An 18,059-nucleotide genomic window follows, 5' to 3' on the forward strand; every position below is an offset into this window, starting at 1 on the left:
TGCATTAATGTGAGATTCTCCTTTAATGTGAGATTTAAAGCACATGAAAAACATAATATATTGTCGTTTCATTAGTAAAAAGATGATAGAGGTGATTTACTTGCATTGCTTATATGAAAATACCACAGAATTTCGAATGAAGGAGTTGAAGAGAGAGCAACAGAGACCTCGAGCAGGTGAACTTGTAAAAGCATGAGGTTTAGACTCATGTTTGTTTCCTATGGAATTTGAGATATGGGGATGCAACCTTTAAGGATTTTGACACCTCTAGCCCTTTGTTTTTTTTGGAACTCTAGCCCTCTGTTCAAACATCATTGATTCAGAGAATCCCAAGAGATTAGAATCCTTCAAAGTTCATGTAGAAATCATTCCAGCAAAGGAAATCAAGCACACCCTTAGTTGTAGAATCCATGTGTTTCGACTTTCGAATAGGAGATTGGGTGCAATTGCAAAGTGCTAGAAGCGTCCATAAGATTAGCAATTGTTGCAATCTCAATCCGCGGAAAGGTTCACCTTATATATGGTGGCACAACTAATGTATGTAAATTGTGAAAAAACATATTATAGATTTTAAAAACTAGTGGAACTCACATTGCTATATATTGTTACAATATAAGGATTAGATCGTTGTAGTCTTGTATTGCGATTTAGGTGTTTGTTTGACCTTTGAATTGTACATTTCTAATCTAGCAATAAGCAAGCTAAAACAAAAGAGACCATAAGGCCCTAGTTGCTTATAACAGAACAAAAAGGAGAACATTGGGTATGAAAAGACACACGGATAGGATGTTTTGGTTTAGATAAATACTCCCTCCGTCCTAAATTACAATTCGTTTTGGTTTTTTTAGATACACACATTTTGATATGCAGCTAGATATATATTTATGTCTTTTTGCTATGTATCTAGGAAAGTCAAAACGAACAGTAATTCGGGACGGAGGGAGTACTATACTGTATTCACTCCTTTTTATACGTACATTGTACCCATACGTACCATCTCCAATTTGTCTTTGATATTCGTTCAAAAAAATTTATGTCTTTGATCATTGCATTTTTTGGCATTATGAAATTGGCATCGATTATTTTACTTGTCATCAAGAATGCCACTCGTATGACTGTACTAGTGGTATTTTTATTACTTTTTAGTTGCAACCTTGCAACAATATTTCAAAGTGACCGCAAATTTTCAATTTCCCTTTAGTTTGACTGAGCATATGTTATTTAAATCTTTGAAACAACGGAATATAGGCGCCAAAGATAAAGCTACGTCGCTGTGGTTTGCCTTTAGTTTGGCTGAGCATTTGTTATTTAAATCTGTGAACGGAATATAGGAGCCAAAGATAAAGCTACGTCGGTGTGGCTAAACATTTATTACTCGTACCTGTAATGAATACGAACATGAGCTAGGACGTCCTTGGAGAAAACAAGAATTTTACATGAATCAGTTCAACATGGTGGGAATGCAAGTTTTTCACATTAAAATCACGAAACATCACGGTGCGCTTGTTGACAGATCGGTGGAGATAAGTTTCGCACTGAAACCACGAAATGGATCGCAAACCGGAAACTAAGTCGACGGCCCTGTTTGAATTCAGGTCATCAAAACAGGTGAACAAAAGATCAAAATATCTCTAATCGATGCACAAAATAAATGAGGAGCGGGTGAAGAACGGGATAATAATAAGGAGCAGGGTACCCTTCTAGACCTTTAGTTCCCTCTAGTCACCCCTAAGATTAATCCATCCTCCATTTAATTCATCTGTTTGGAAGTTTAGAGATACCACGGAACCGAACACAGCCTGGAACCACACTTTCATCTTATTGCCTGTTCATATTTATCTTGTATTTCTATCAAGAGGCCCAGTGAACAGGAATATTAGGCACAGCAAAACAATCTGTTCGGACTAATTAGCTGGGAAACAAACTAAGAGGGTGTTTGGATACCCCACTAAATTTTAGCACCTGTCGCATCGAATGTTTGATACTAATTAGGAGTATTAAATATAGTTTAATTACAAAACTAATTGCACAAATGGAGTCTAATTCGCGAGACGAATCTATTAAGTCTTCCGTGATTTTCCATGATTTGACAATGTGATACTACAACAACCATTTGCTAATGATGGATTAATTAGCCTTAATAGATTCGTCTCGCGAATTAAACTCCATCTATGTAATTAATTTTATAATTAGCTCATGTTTAATCCTCCTAATTAGCATTCGAACATCCGACGTGACCCTGCTCCCCTCAATCAAATTCCTGACCATGCAACATGCAGCAAGAACATTCATAGCTACCTACTGGCTACTAGTACTAATTTTTACAACACACCTGTTCGCTTCAGCTTATTCAGTCGGCTTATCAGCCACCAAACAGTGTTTTCCTCTCACAACAAATCAGCCGCTTCAGCTTTTCAGCCGGCTTATAAGCTGAAGCGGCTATTTGTTGTGAGAGGAAAACACTGTTTACACAAGACCAAGAACATCCAGCACCTGATCTGATTATTACACATAGCTAGCAGCACCTCGTCGTGCATCTATCCATCTATCTACTTGCCGAAGAGCTCCTTGCTGCGGCGGCGGAGCTCCCGCTGGTACCGCTCCATCTGCGCGTCCGTGTACCCGGACACGTCGGCGCGCAGCAGGCGCGTGTACTCCCGGGCCCGCCGCGCCTGCGCCCGGCTCTCCGCCACCTGCCGCCGGAGCGCCTCCTTCTGGGCCCGCAGCGCCTCCTGCTGCGCGGCCACCTGCCGGCGCACCTCGGGGCTCGCGCCGCGGAAGAGCTGCGCCACGATCCGCGCCTCGATCTCGTCCTCCACGGGGTCGAAGAAGACCTCGTCCACCATGGCCTCGAAGGCGTCCTCGAAGGAGTCGCTGTTGCTGCTGGGGGTCGTGGAGGTGGAGGAGGAGGCGGACGAGGGGGAGAGAGAGGAGGGCTGGACGCTGGCGCTGGTGACGCCGGATTCCGCGGGGCCGGAGGCGGCTTCCTGGTTTTGGGACATTTTTGCAGTTTCTGAGCGAGGTGGAAGAAAGCGGGCTGCGTAGGAAGTGGGAGGGGCAGAGGAGACCTGTCCACGCTTTTCAGGGAGAAATCCAGAGGTTTCCGTAACGGCTAAATTTCCAACTCCCACCAAATCGCCGTTACGAATTTATGTGCCTAGAATGGCGTGAAGTTTTTTCTTCCAAGTTCACTCCTATATGCTACGCAGTGCTAGGCGGCTGGGTCGAAAGCGAGCGGTGTAAAGTTTGTCCATCTAAAATGTACAAAATATCAAAGTTAAGCTTTGACCATCGATTTTGTTATTTGTAGCTACAAAGTACTATAGACTAAAATCTTTTGAACTAAAATTTGCACTTTTTAATCCTAAACACCCAAACAGCCAAATAAAACTTAAGTCCTCTAATCCATAAAACTGGACTAAAGTATCTTGGGATACCCTACCCCTCATTACTCCCTGTCCCACCCACCCGCCCCGCCGTTGCCCTCCCGCCCGGCTCCTGATAAGAATATCACCTGCTCGGATACAACCACATTAGCAACTTTTGATTCAAAGGTGAAATAATTTTTTTATCATGATTGTATTTGATATATTTGATAAATTGATGCTACATCATGACGTGTGTTCATTGTCATCTTTAGAAATACATACGGATCAAAAAGAGTGTTAAACACATATGGAAGGCACGAAGGACTAAAGAAGTTGATTGGGGGCTAAGTCCAAGTATTCCCAACGTCCTCCACTAGGCCACCACGTCACTTTTGGCCCAAGTAAAGAAAGAGATCAAATCCAACACGTTCTAGGGCTGGATTTGGACTGCAGCATTGTGCCAACTTGCGATGGCCGCCACGACCTCATTCGGACTCCGTTTTGGGCGTTCAAGTACTCCTTGGAATCCTTATGAAGTCTATTCTCATATGGATCCAGACTCATGTCCTATCTTTTCTGAGATGGTTGCAATGATCAAATTACTACTGAGAGATTTTTCTATCAAAGGTGTTGCGTCGCCTTATTTTTGTCGATAGGCCTTGTATCAAGTCGAGTCCAATAAGGACATGTCCTAGGGTTGTAGCACGACACCAGTACCCCCTGGTCGTCCTCCTTGCTATTAATAAGGATTAGAGCAGCCGCAAACAGATTGGGTTTTGTTTTGTTGAAAGTTTAGCCGTTGCTACTTCCTTCCTTATAAACGCGTGAGTCGACTAGACTATCTGTTCTACTCGATTCAGGACCCCAACTTGGTGATTTCAGATTGGTTTTCATCTCCATATTTGCAATTGAGTTGCTTGTTCTACTTGTTCTTGCTTGTTTCTCGATTGCTTGTAGGAATTACCCTAGTGGTTTGGTTGATCGTGCTCCACAAGATCGCGACGACCATTGGAGGTGGTGTATCGGTTGCTAAGGCGCAGCATCCTTAGATGGTTGTAGTCGGGTCGTAAAACGTCATCTCCATCCACCCATCAAATTATCCCACACCCTCTCATCCAAAGATCGGGAATCAACCCTAGTGGGTTCATATCAGTCCCATCAGGTTGATTCCAACTAATATGAAAAAGAAGCACGAGATGTGAAACACTAAATGTTATGCATTGCAACATAGACAAGAAATAAGATGTTGATAGATTTAAAAAAGAATCCTAAAGTTCTACCTTGTTATACAGTTTTTTTCCCTACATGTGCAGAAATGGCGCGTTACATTGCTTGGAAGTAATTGAAGGAGCATGGACGACCAAGTAACTAAGGCGAAGAACTGGGTGGAGGAATGCTTGAAGAACACAAGTGATAATAGCAAAGATTTAGGAAACCTGATATAGGTCGTCTGTTCAGCTGATGTTCAGAAGATGTTCTTAGATGTTGGTGTAATGGTCAGTTAATTATAATTTTGCAATAGGTGGCCCATAACTGTAAGCTGAAATCCCCAGCAAACCTGCAACAAACTTAGGGGGTGTTTGGCAGATGGGAGCTAAACTTTAGCCCCTGTCACATCGGATGTTTGGACACTAGGAGTATTAAATATAGGCTAATAACAAAACTAATTACAGAACCCCTAGGCTAAATCGCGAGACAAATCTATTAAGCCTAATTAGTTCATGATTTAACAATGTGATGCTACAATAACCATTCGCTAATGATGGATTAATTAGACTTAATAGATTCGCCTCGCGATTTAGCCTAGAGGTACTACAATTAGTTTTGTAATTAGCTCATGTTTAGTCCTCCTAATTTGCATCCGAACATCCGATGTGACAGGGCTAAGGTTTAGCCCCTGACATCCAAACATCCCCTTAGTATGCTTTCTGTAAAAGCAGGAAAACCTTCTTGAAACAAAAGACAAACACTAAAAGCAGCTGCACAAATTAAAGGTGAGTTCAATTCAACTAAAGAGAAGAAAACATTATTGATACAAAGCAACAGATTATACACAATGCTGCCATGTCTAATCCCAAATGTCATTCAGTTTTAACACCCTTAACAGAACAACAATTTTGTTGAACAAGAACATACACTTCTACCACCACATAAACAACCATCACGAGTTCTACAGAGAACCCTCGTCAGCGATTAGCTCGTCTTCGCTCCTTTCTTTGTGTCGGCGAACCAACTCTTATGCCACACCTTCCAGCACATGGGTGAACACAGATAAATACAGAAGTAAAAATCCCCAAAACAACCCACCCCCATGTATAACCTGTATAAGATGTTAGAATTTTTTTTTAACTGGCCCAAATCCTGTCCAATCTGTCCACGCTCTTCCGGCCGCAGTCCAGCTGCTCTATGTTCCTCTTTGGCCTCTCGAAGATGTCGACGCTTCTCCTGGATTTCTCAAACTGATCGAACGAGATCTTTAGCTTGTCCACCTTCTCGACGTTGCTATATCTGTGCTCGGTATTTCTCGTCCTGTCTCGGGTTGACCTTGATTTCTCCCTTCGGTCAGTGCTCTTTCGCGAGGGTTCAAAGAAATCGGTGCTCTTTCGCGATGGTTCAATCCGATCCACACTTTCCCTCCAGGCTTGCCTATGGGATGGTGACTTCTCTACTGTGTGGACAAATTTCTTGAGGTGCCTGAGGTATTCTGGGAAGAGCTCCAAATCACAGTGCTTCCCTCCCCTGAGCCATAAGGGCTCATATTTCTCTTTGCAAAGTTCCCATAGTTGCTTACCATGAGACCAATCCACCACTTCATCAGCAGTTCCCTACATATCAGCAAAAGAGTTATCAACACCAGTAACCAAGCAAATATCATGCCTAGTAGATTTGAACAAACCAAGAAATGTTCAGGTTAATATGAAAACGTTATGCACTAAATCCAGCCACAATTAAGGGTACATTGCAAACTAATCCCTGTAAAGTTCCCATCTATCCATGTGCACAACAGTAGCTCCAGTTATTTGTGTGCTCGGCGCACAAGCTCAGAACACATGAATATTGTTTGTATTATCAGATGTGCCCATTCAAATGGCATGAGCTGCAAGGGTTTGACACAGTTGATTGCAAACTGGAAATAAAGGCAATGTGCCTATGCATATTAGGCACTATGACTTGTTTAACAAATTACCATGCTCTGAGCTACACCCACCTCAAGTCTCACCTATCTGGTTTCAATGTTATAGCTCATGTGGTTGAGAAACCATGTTCTATACCATAAGTAAATACTATGTGGTTATGTGGATATGAGTTCTAATCCGCATATAACTTCACCTGGATTACATGCACATCCATTTATAACTATTACTTTCTTCTACTATTAATACAATGATAGGCAGTTCTCCTTCGTGTTTGAGAAAAAAAGAAAAAAAATATAAATATTACCATATAGAATGCACACAGAAGTAGACCAAGCTATTAACATCAGGAAATCTGTAGATTACACCTTTAAACTGTTTTTTACGACTACGATACTTTCATGGCCTACTGTGTTTTTTTCCAACAAAGGAAAAATTTATTCAATCAACAGATTACTGATAGAAGGAATTTACAACATTTTTTAAATGATTCTTATTTTTGTCAAGTTAATGCCAGCTGACACACTATGTAAGTACTGCTTTTAGACCAAAATTTTCAATTTTGACTTCCAATTGAGTGTCTTGTTTGCTCTGCTTACTTGTGAGAGAATAAGTCTTGTGCGTGTGTTGGGTGTTTATCTACCTATATGTATTATCTACTTAGATACTCTTTTGATGCTTTCTGGATGCTTTGCTTAGTGTTCAAGCCACCTACTATGGTTAGTCTCCTATATGTATCTAAAGGACTCCTTTGTGGGTGGAGTTAATGAGAAAAGAGGTATTTTGGGCCAACAATTGGTATTAGAGCCTATTCTTTCTCTCTCCCGTGCACCCACCTCTCTCCCTCCCAAAACCCTACCGCCTGCGCGAGGAGGCGGAGGTGACGCGCAAGATGGAGCGTCGTGACGAGATGGAGTTGAGGCGCGCGGTGCAGGGCGTCGGTGCCGAGGCGCAGGGCGATCGTCACGAGTCGGAGGACGAGGACCGGCGGCGGGACGTGGGGGTACACCGGTGGGTCCAAGACCTGCGTCGAGGCGCGGACGGCGGGCGTCCTTCGAGCAGGAGGAGCTCCGTCCACGACTCCGATGTCGACTCCGGGCACCGACCCTCGAGGGTCATGAAGACCATCATCCGGGAGTCCATCGGCAGCACGTAGTGGCCGATGTTGACGAAGACCAACTATATGGAGTGGCCCTCGGTGATGAAGGCCAAGCTTTAGGTGCGGGACATGTGGGATGCGGTCCGGTATAGTGACGTTGACAGGCACGAGGACCGGCGAGAGCTCGAGGCGTTGCTCGCCGCGGTCCCGATGGAGATGGCAGCGAACCTCTCGAGCAAGAGGACCGCCAAGGCTGCTTGGGACGCTATCGCCGCGGCCCGAGTCGGCAGCGACCGCGCTTGCAAGTCCACTCTGCTGAAGTTTTGGCAGGAGTGGGATCGTCTAGCTTTCGAGCCGGGCAAGGACGTCGACGACTTCGCCCTCCGCCTCTCCAGCCTGATGCAGCGGCTGGAGCGGTTCGGCGACGACGAGATCAACGAGGAGAAGGCCGTGGTGAAGTTCCTACGCGTCGTCCCAAAGAAGTACTCGCAGCTCGCCATCTCCATTGAGACGCTGATCGAGGAGATGATGTCTGGCAGGCCCGTCACCATCGGTGGCAAGCTCCACCTCACTGAGGAGCAGTGGATCGTCGGCCAGAGGGAGCGGAAGAAGGGGGAGCCTTCTTCCTCGATAGGTAGCCGCAGGCGCGGCAAGCCGGGCAGGGCGCGAGAAGGCGCCGAGGGTGGTGCGCGAGGAGGCGCCCAAGGCGGTGCCGCCGCGAGCACGGCGCGAGACGACAAGTGCCACAACTGTGGCAGGACTGGCCACTAGGCCAGGGAGTATCGTCAGCCGAGGCGCGGCCAGGCCCACGTCACGCAGGGCGTGGAGGAGGAGGAGCTAGCTCTGTTCCTGGCTGATAGGAGCATCGAGCTACTTTCAGCGGCATCGGCCACGACGGCTCTCCTCCACCTCGACGAGCCGCGCGCACACGTCTTCCTCGGCGACGGTACCGGCGATGACAAGATCGACGGCTGGTTCCTCGACAGTGGTGCCACACACCACATGACTCAGGGAGTACTCCGACCTGAACGTCGACGTACACGGCTCCATCAAGTTCGGTGACTTTTCGGCCGTGCACATCAAGGGCATCGGCTTTGTCATCCTCGTCGCCAAGACTGGAGAGCACCGACTCCTCACCAGAGTCTTCTACATCCCCGCGCTGAGAAACTCTATCATCAGCCTTGGGCAACTGGATGAGAGTGGTTCGCGCGTGGAGATCGACGACGGAGTGCTTCGCATCTTGGATCGACGACAACGCCTGCTCGCCAAGGTGGCGAGAGGGAGCAACCGCCTCTACGTCCTCTACGCGGAGGTGGCACAGCCCCTCTGCCTTACTGCTCGCCGCGAAGACGAGGCTTGGCGGTGGCACGAGCGCTTTGGGCACCTCCACTTCGATGCCCTGAAGCGGCTCGACACTGAGGAGATGGTGCGGGGCATGTCGTGCGTTGACCACGTGGAGCACCTCTGCGACACCTGCAAGGTGACGCCCCTTCCTTCGCCGGGCGAGCTTCCGAGCCAAGGAGCGGCTCGAGCTCGTGCACGGCGACCTCTGCGGGTCGGTGGCGCCAGCTACACCTGGAGGATGGCGCTACTTCCTACTACTAGTCGACGACGTCTCTAGGTACATGTGGGTGGTCCTCCTAAACACTAAGGGAGCTGCTGCGGACGCCATCAAGCACGTTCAAGCTGCTGCGGAGAACGAGTGTGGCCGCAAGCTGTGCGTGCTACGTACCGACAATGGCGGCGAGTTCACGGCTGTTGAGTTCGCGTCGTACTGCGCCGACGAGGAGATCCAGCGCCACTACGCGCCGTACACCCCGCAGCAGAACGGCATCGTCGGGAGGCGCAACCAGACAGTGGAGGCCATGGCTCGGGCCCTCCTCAAGCAGAGGGGGATGCCGATCATCTTCTGGGGAGAGGCGGTGCTGACGGCTGTCTACATCCTCAACCGCTCACCTGCCAAGGCTCTCGACGGCATGACACCATACAAGGCTTGGCATGGGCGCAAGCCGGCAGTCGCCCACCTTCGCGTCTTCGGCTGCCTCGCATACGTCAAGGAGCTGGGCCACGTCGGCAAGCTCAATGACAGGAGCACCCTAAGGTTGTTCATCGGCTACGCGGAGGGGATGAAGGCGTACCACATCCTCGACCTGGAGACACATCACGTGTGCACGGCGCGCGACGTTGTGTTCGACGAAGGGCGAGGTTGGGCGTAGGGCAAGATGGTGGATGACGGCTCGACTCTGACATACGACGACTTCACCGTCGAGTACGGCCACTTCGAGGGAGCTGGGGGAGTGGGCAGCTCTTCTTCGCCGAGCGTGCCTACTCCAGTTCCCGAGTCTCCACCGACCCCGACGAGTACTACTCCGGCTGCGATGAGCTCTCCACTGACACCACCACAGACGACAGCTACTTCTCCGTCACCTGCACCGGCAGCTACTTCTCCGGGCACACCTGCACCACCACCGGCTCAAGATGAGCACAGCAAAGTGGAGTTCGTCACTCTGCTCTCTCACGACGAGGACCGCGTCGACGCGTACCACGACGGCGAGCCATTGAGGTATCGCACTGTGAAGGACATCCTCGACGACCAGCCGGTGCCGGGGCTGATGCCTCACGACTTGGAGGTGGTGTTGCACCTCGCGTACGACGATGGCGAGCCTCGCTCCTTCGCTGAGGCGAAGGGACACGCGGCATGGCGCGCCGCGATGAAGCTGGAGATGGAAACTGTTAAGAAGAACCGGACTTGGGAGCTAGCTGATCTTCCTCCCGGTCACCACGCAATCACCCTTAAGTGGGTGTACAAGCTAAAGAAAGATGAAGCTGGAGCCATTGTCCAGCATAAAGCTCGCTTGGTGGCGCGCAGGTTTGTGCAGCAGGAGGGAGTGGACTTTGACGACGCTTTCGCTCCTGTTGCACAGATGGAGTCCGTGCGTCTGCTCCTCGCGCTGCCAGCCCAGGAAGGCTGGCGTGTGTGTCCACCACATGGATGTCAAGTCGGCGTTCCTCAACGGCGACTTAAAGGAGGAAGTCTACGTCCACCAGTCGACGGGATTCGTCATCCCCGGCAAGGACAAGGTGCTGCGCCTGCGCAAGGCCCTCTACGGCTTGCGGCAGGCACCTCGCGCTTGGAATGCCAAGGTGGATTCCACCTTGAAGATTATGAGCTTCGAGCAAAGCCCACACAAGGCGGCCGTCTACTGGCGGAGCAATAAAGGCAATGCTCTGCTGGTGGGCGTCTACGTCAATGACCTGGTGATCACGGGCACCAAGGACGAGGAGGTGGAAGCTTTCAAGGAGGAGATGAAGGCCGCCTTCCAGATGAGTGACCTGGGGCCTATCTCCTTCTACCTGGGTATCGAGGTGCACCAGGACGACTCCGGCATCACACTTCGACAAACCGCCTATGCCAAGCGCGTTGTTGAGCTGGGTGGGCTCACTGACTGCAACCCAGCTCACACCGATGGAGGAGAGGCTAAAGCTGAGCCGCAACAGCACGGCTGAGGAAGTGGATGCTACTCACTACCGGTGGCTTGTGGGGAGCCTTCGCTACCTTGCCCACACGCGGCCGGACTTGGCATTCTCCGTGGGCTACGTCAGTCGGTTCATGCAACGACCGACGACGGAGCACCTGCAGGCTGTCAAGAGGATCCTCCGCTACATTACGGGGACTCTCGACTACGGCCTCCACTACTCGAGGTGTCCCGGGGCGGCACACTTCATCGGCTACAGTGAAAGCGACCACGCCGGCGACATCGACACCAGCAAGAGCACAAGCGGGATGTTCTTCTTCCTCGGCAAGTGCCTCGTCAGCTGGCAGTCGGTCAAGCAGCAGGTGATGGCCCTATCCAGCTGCGAGGCCGAGTACATTGCTGCCTCTTCTGCTTCGACTCAGGGTCTCTGGCTCGCTCGGCTGCTCGGCAATCTTCTTGGCAAGGATGCTGAAGCAGTGGACCTTAGGGTGGACAGCAAGTCTGCTCTGGCTCTGGCGAAGAATCTCGTCTTCCACGAGCGAAGCAAGCACATCAGAGTGAGGTACCACTTCATCCGAGGCTGCTTGGAGGAAGGGAGTGTCATGGCGAACTACATCAACACAAAGGATCAACTCGCCAACCTTCTTACCAAGTCCCTTGGAAGAATCAAGTTGCAAGAACTCTGCTCTAGGATTGGGATGGTCCAGTTGCCGCTCAAGACCCGCAAGACTTAGGGGGAGATTGATAGAATAAGTCTTGTGCGTGTGTTGGGTGTTTATCTACCTATATGTATTATCTACTTAGATACTCTTTTGATGCTTTCTGGATGCTTTGCTTAGTGTCCAAGCCACCTACTATGGTTAGCCTCCTATATGTATCTAAAGGACTCCTTTGTGGGTGGAGTTAATGAGAACGAGGTATTTTGGGCCAACAACTTGATCTAAGATTCAGATACCTAGTTAGACATCACACTATTTCAACTCCGCAAACTGCACAGCTGGAATGCAACATATTCATAACTCAATTTTCAGACGAGTAGAGACACAGAAATGCAACTTGATGAATGCAAGTTGCTGTATTGTGTCAACAACGTTAGCCTAGGGCATTTGCTTACACTATTAACACTAGAAGACCGCCAGTTGATGTATTTAATTAAATGCGGGACCAAAAAAATCTCAAGGGTGTACCGGTGCAACAAATTTGTTTCAGAAAAAAAAACTCACAGGCATATAGGTGCACAAATAGAATTTGAGCGTATTGAAATATTGAAGTTCCAAAACAGAGCAAACATTTTTAGTGTGCAGTTATTATTATTTTTAGACCAGTGTGCAGTTATTGTTATCTACTTATCTCATAATATCTTGGTGCCAAGCATAACAATCAGATATTCAAGAAAACAGAAAATTTAACAAATACTTGCACTTGTTCCACTATCTTGTCTTTCACAACCTTTGTATGTGACGAGACTTTAAGTAGATTAGATTTATATACTGATCTATTAGCCATTGGCCACAACTTCTCCAGTTATCAAGAAGCAACCCAAACATTTAAAAGTAAGAACTGTGTTACTTTTAAATATTTGGGTTGCTTCTTGTAAATAGTGCATTCAGTTTGGCAAACTAAAAGCATGTGATAGATCAAAGTAACAAGCAGTGTCTTGTATGAAAGTACTAACATTTAATTGCATGGCATAGAACAGAGCAACGAATAGGAGACTAATAGATTATTGGGTCTCAACTGACAAAAACAAATGCAATTAAATAGATATAAGGATTCTTAAACATTGAGTTTATTCAGCAACCAGATCCACCAAAAGCTTAATATGTTGAGGAAACGTGTGCAATATACTTAGATACTTCAACACTAGTAACTTATCCAATTGTCGTGTGGTAATGCGAGTTCATGCACAGGCTAATAATAACTTATGCAATCCAAATTTAAAGTTTTATCTCTGCTTTTTAACACATATTGAAATAATTTTCTCATATTGTAAAAAGCACAATTGAGAAGCACACATGCGTAACTATTATAACTTCACATCTACTATTGATAGTCGAATTGAATTCCAGACAGGGAAAAAAAATAAGTTGGAGATACACTTACATGTATAATGAGCACAGGACAGGTAACTTGAGGGATTTTATCAATATTCTGGAAGCAAATGAATAATAGAGAACTGTCAGCATAAAATAGAGATAGTACAGCACATGAAAACATAGCTCAGGTGACTCAGTATTGAAAGCGGTGAGTAGCAGATGATAACAACCTTGTATATGTCAAACCAATATGTACGTTTCACAGGATACATAACCCTCAGCCCTGACAATATAGGACTATGCAGGACGACAGCTCGCAGCCGAGGCAATCGACTCGCCAAATCTACTGTAGGCCCACTCCCAACAGATTGTCCATAAAGAATTATTTCTTCTTCCTTGGCACCAAAGTTCTCTATGAGGCACTTGTAAGCTGCCTCTATATCAGCATAAGTATTGTGTTCACTCGGCTGAAACCGTACGAGGGAAACACTTAGCAAAGTAGATTTGACTTGGTTTTGTTATGAAAAATAACATTGCTTATCTTCAACATACCTTTCCTGATGATTGCCCATATCCTGAATAGTCATACCTGCATAGTTTCAAAGTTACTCTTAGCCTCTGATTACAAGAAAAAACCAAGTAACAAGTTGCAAATGCTGTTTGTTCATACAGTAAAACATTACATGGGAATTGTGTTCTTTATGTTCAACCAAAATTCAAAACCAAGGAATTCCCCATGTTATCGACGTGCAAACATATTCATAGCTTGAGTTCCAACTTTGCATGCCAAAATACTGTTAATTTTCCTAAATTCTGCAACCTATAAGTCATTATGACTGAGTTTCTGTCATGCCCTTTTGATTTAGGAAATGGTTATAAGAATATATTACTGAGTCAAGTTCCTTCAAATAGATTCATCTAGTGATAAACAGAGGCACCGAAGTCAGAAAAACCTGAAGGTCTTTACATATGAATTACAGTTCATTGATGAACTTCCCATAAAGGATATAATCATATAATGAAGCACCATTGAAGTATGTTGATGGACAATCAAGCACTACCAAGGCATAACATGCCAAAACAAACTCTATCAACAGTCTCATCCCATAATGGAAAAGAATCCAGCGATAGATGCAGCATAAACAGAATCTATTTAGAGACCATCAAGAAGATAGCAATAATGGAAACATATCCAGATAATGATTTGCCATGAAATTAGTATATGGGTCTCAATCATCGGCATTACCATTCCGTCTATAGCACAGCATAATTTTAAAATCCTCCAGACAGAATATGCAGTCTAAGATAAAATCATCAGAAATGTCTATTTTTTATTTAAAAGAGATCAATCTAGCAACGTCAAAACCTCTCCCCAAGCAGAGACATTGAATCTGTAATGCAGGAAGGGTGAATATAAAAGAAATGTTTAGTGCTAACAAGAACATGGCTTCTTGCAGTCCACCAGAAAAGTGAAGGCTCCAACCACTTAAAAGAGAGGAATAAATTATAAACCAGCGTTGAAGCTATTTTGCTCCACCTCGGAGTTACTGCACAGATCATATGCAAAGAGAACTCTGCATATGTAATAGTGATGCGCCACACAAGAACTAGCAAAGCTAATGAGCCAAGTCTACAAAAATGAGTATTTTCCTTTGATTTACAATAATCAGTTTGCACATCAAGCTGTCCAGGAGAAACTACACCATTTATTTCATATCAAAAACATAGGACCATCAATGTGTTCCCCCTTGGATAGGATAAGGCCCTGTTTGGATCCCTTTGCTAAAGTTAAGTTGGCTAAAATTAGCAACTTTGGATCCAAACGGGTCCAGCTAAAACGTTGCTAAACTTTAGCCCAAGCCCAAAAAGAGCTTTAGCCATTAGCCAGCCAAGAGTATATAAAACTTGCTAAAAGTGAGCAAAGTCCAAAATGCCCCTAAGGGTTCCTCAAAAATACCCACTACCACGCAGCATTAACTCCTCTGTCTCCGTCCCGATCCCCTCCCCATTGCCACCCATCGACGAGCCGCCGCCCCTCCCCATCGCCCGTGGCTCCCGCGGCGGCCGTGGCGCCGGTGCCAGCCGTGACCAACCCACCTCCGCTGGTCAAGCCTCTCCCGTGCCACCCGCCCTGCTCCACCCCCCGCTGTTTGAGCCCCTCCGCGCCGCCCGCCCAGTCGCCGAAGGCAGGTGGAGGTGCTGGAGGCGGTGGCGGCGCGGCTGCGGGGGAGAAGGAGGCCACAGAGGCGGCGCCGCGGCATGCGGCGGCGGAGGCATAGGAGCTGACCCAGCGGGTGGAGCTGGAGGCAACTGCGGGGGAGAAGGAGGACGCGGAAAAGGAGGCGCGCGGTCGCCGGCAGGAGCTAGACGCGCCGTGGAGGCGTGGAGCAAGAAGAGGAGATGAGAGAGAAGATTGATAGGAGATGAGAGAGAAGATTGATAGGAGATGAGAGAGAAGGGTAGAATTGACTGTAGCTATATGCAAGTACCGGGATCCAAACACATCTAGCTAAACTTTAGCCAGCTACTACTTTAGTCAGCTAACCTTTAGTTCTAATTTTTTGCTGGCTAAACTTTAGTTAAGGTGGATCCAAACAGGGCCTAAGTCAGCTCCTAATCCAATAGTGGAGTAAGCACAGGGTCAACTGGTCAACCACAACAAGAATTGTAGAATTATTTTTTAAAGAAAAAAAAGTGGCTACTGAAGAATTCCAAATCCAGCAATACACTGGCAGTATAGCAAACATTCGAAAAAAGCTGGCAGCACAGAAACTATCATCATATCAGGCCGATTGCCCTGCGCAAGAATTTGTTTTCCACTTCAAGAAAAGCTGCGATACCAAACGCCAAAATAGCCAGGCAGGATCTTGGCGGCGCAGAAGTTTCAGCATAGTGGCTCATTCCATGATGTAATGAACAGATCAGAGAAAAAACCAGAAAAGAAATAGGCGGAAGAAGACTGAACTCCCAAAGGAATATATCATTTCCCCCCGCATAGTGGCTCATTCCATGATGTAATGAACAGATCAGAGAAAAAACCAGAAAAGAAATAGGCGGAAGAAGACTGAACTCCCAAAGGAATATATCATTTCCCCCCCCCCCCCCCCCCCCCCCCCCCCCCCCCATAGATCAGTAACCCAAAATACTAAAAGAAGATTCTGAAAGCACAGCCAATTTGCATCAACTTTACTTACAAAGTACACCCAAAATTCGAGGCACGGAACCATCATATATCACGTCATGTATGTCCCCAATTCGGCGAAAGGAAGCTCGAAACCTATGGAGAAGGAAATGAATATTCCTACGCCAAAGCGTAAAAAACCCCAAATTTATGCATACTAACTCAAGATTACGAGAAGTCAACTAACGGGAACAAAGGAAAGGCAAGTGAGACAGGTATACCAAAAGCACCAAATTCATCCCAAATTTAGCAAAATCCAGACAAACTAGGGAGCAAAAGGAAAGAATTTGGCACCAAAACATGAGATTTCGCACATATACGGCGACAAATCGAGCAATCCCGTAGTCCAAGAGCACAGCAACCAAGAGACGCGTGCCTAAGAGCATCCACAGATCACGCCAAACCGAGAAGGGGATAGGATAGCAAGCAAGGCGGAGCTCACCCAAGAACGTTGACGCGGAGGTTAAAGGAGAGGTGCAGGAAGAGCTGGTAGAGGTGTCCCAGGTCGGCGGCGTTGCCGTGGGAGTAGAGCACGGTGGACGCGGCGTCCGGGTGACGCACGTACATCGCCGCCAGCGTGTTCCCCTTGCGCGTGCGGAGGCGCAGGACCTCGACGTTCTCCCGGTGGGGCTGCCCGCTGAGCGTGGTGACCCCGGCCCCGGCGTCCTCCACCAGCGCGTACGACGGCGGCGTCGGCGGGAAGAAGGCCATCTTCGCCGCCACGCTCGACGTCACCCCTCCCATCCCGACCCTCCCTCCTCGATCTCCCCCTCTCCTGCTCCTCTTTGCTCGCTCGCTCGCTCGCTCGCTGCCTTTCTAGCTCGAATCGGGAGGGGAGCTAGCTGGCCAGCTAGCGAAAGCTTCTTGTTTTTTGCTCCCCTCTCCTCCACCTCCTCCTCCTCCTCCTCGGGGTGGGTTTCCTCCCTTTTCGCGTGCTCGATGGTTTGGTACTCGTGAGACGGTGGGGTGGAGTGGGGATGGGAGCGGGCGAGCGAGCTGTGCCGGCTGCGCGGCGTGCGAGGTCCTCGAGTCAAGCTGAGGCAGTGGCGAGTCGTTTCACGCTCGATTGGTTCTGGTTTTGGACGGTGGCGGGTTGGCTGCACTGCAGCTGAGCTCACCTCGGCTGCTGGTGCGGCGGCGGCGGCGTCTTCCACAGCTGGAGCCTGGATAGATCGCACATCCAGTAACGCAAAGAAATTTTCAGTACAGGCAGTCAGGCACCCTTTCGGGATTAAGTAGTGAGTAAATGTTCTAATTTTAGAAGTAGCAACTGAATGATTTGGAGTAGTAGTAGAGTAAATGATTTCGATAGGAACATATGCTTTCTATAGCAGTTCATGATAGGATCCGTTACTATACCTGCTTTGGTTTGAAGTTCACCACGAGAAAGAAAATATTATGGACCTATTACTTATACATCCTTTTCCGCCTATTTGGCATGTGTTATCAAATATGAAAGCAATGCGATGAAGTCCATATGACCTTTTGAACAAGTACACATGTCATTGGTAGCTCTCTTAACGAATGTTTATAAGACACGCCTCCTGCAACCCAAACCTCTAAAAAAAATCTAGAATTATCTTAGTCGATCAATGTGAATGCACCAGTATTGATGAGCTTCAAGATTAAATATCAGGAAAGAAAGATTTCTTGATGTGGCGTTTCTCAACTTAAATTGGAGCCTTGGCGATAGACGAGCTCGACTAAGGAGACGGATGTGGGGATGTGACAGCAAGGTAATAGGAACACAAATGGCCATGGGCAG

General features: G+C 47.4%; 1 protein-coding gene across 1 annotated transcript; it reads right to left on the bottom strand.

Moving 5' to 3' along the window:
• Positions 1-5,378: 5,378 nt before the first annotated feature.
• Positions 5,379-17,377, bottom strand: LOC117848436 (uncharacterized). Its single transcript, XM_034729844.2, has 5 exons — positions 16,737-17,377; positions 13,666-13,702; positions 13,344-13,580; positions 13,181-13,228; positions 5,379-6,193 (listed from the first exon to the last, which is right to left on the bottom strand). Exons 1-5 carry the CDS (start codon positions 17,036-17,038, stop codon positions 5,714-5,716), a joined length of 1,104 nt encoding a protein of 367 aa, XP_034585735.1. The 5' UTR covers positions 17,039-17,377; the 3' UTR covers positions 5,379-5,713.
• Positions 17,378-18,059: the final 682 nt, after the last annotated feature.

This window comes from Setaria viridis, chromosome 3, assembly GCF_005286985.2.
Source record: "Setaria viridis chromosome 3, Setaria_viridis_v4.0, whole genome shotgun sequence".
Taxonomy (NCBI): Eukaryota; Viridiplantae; Streptophyta; class Magnoliopsida; order Poales; family Poaceae; genus Setaria; species Setaria viridis.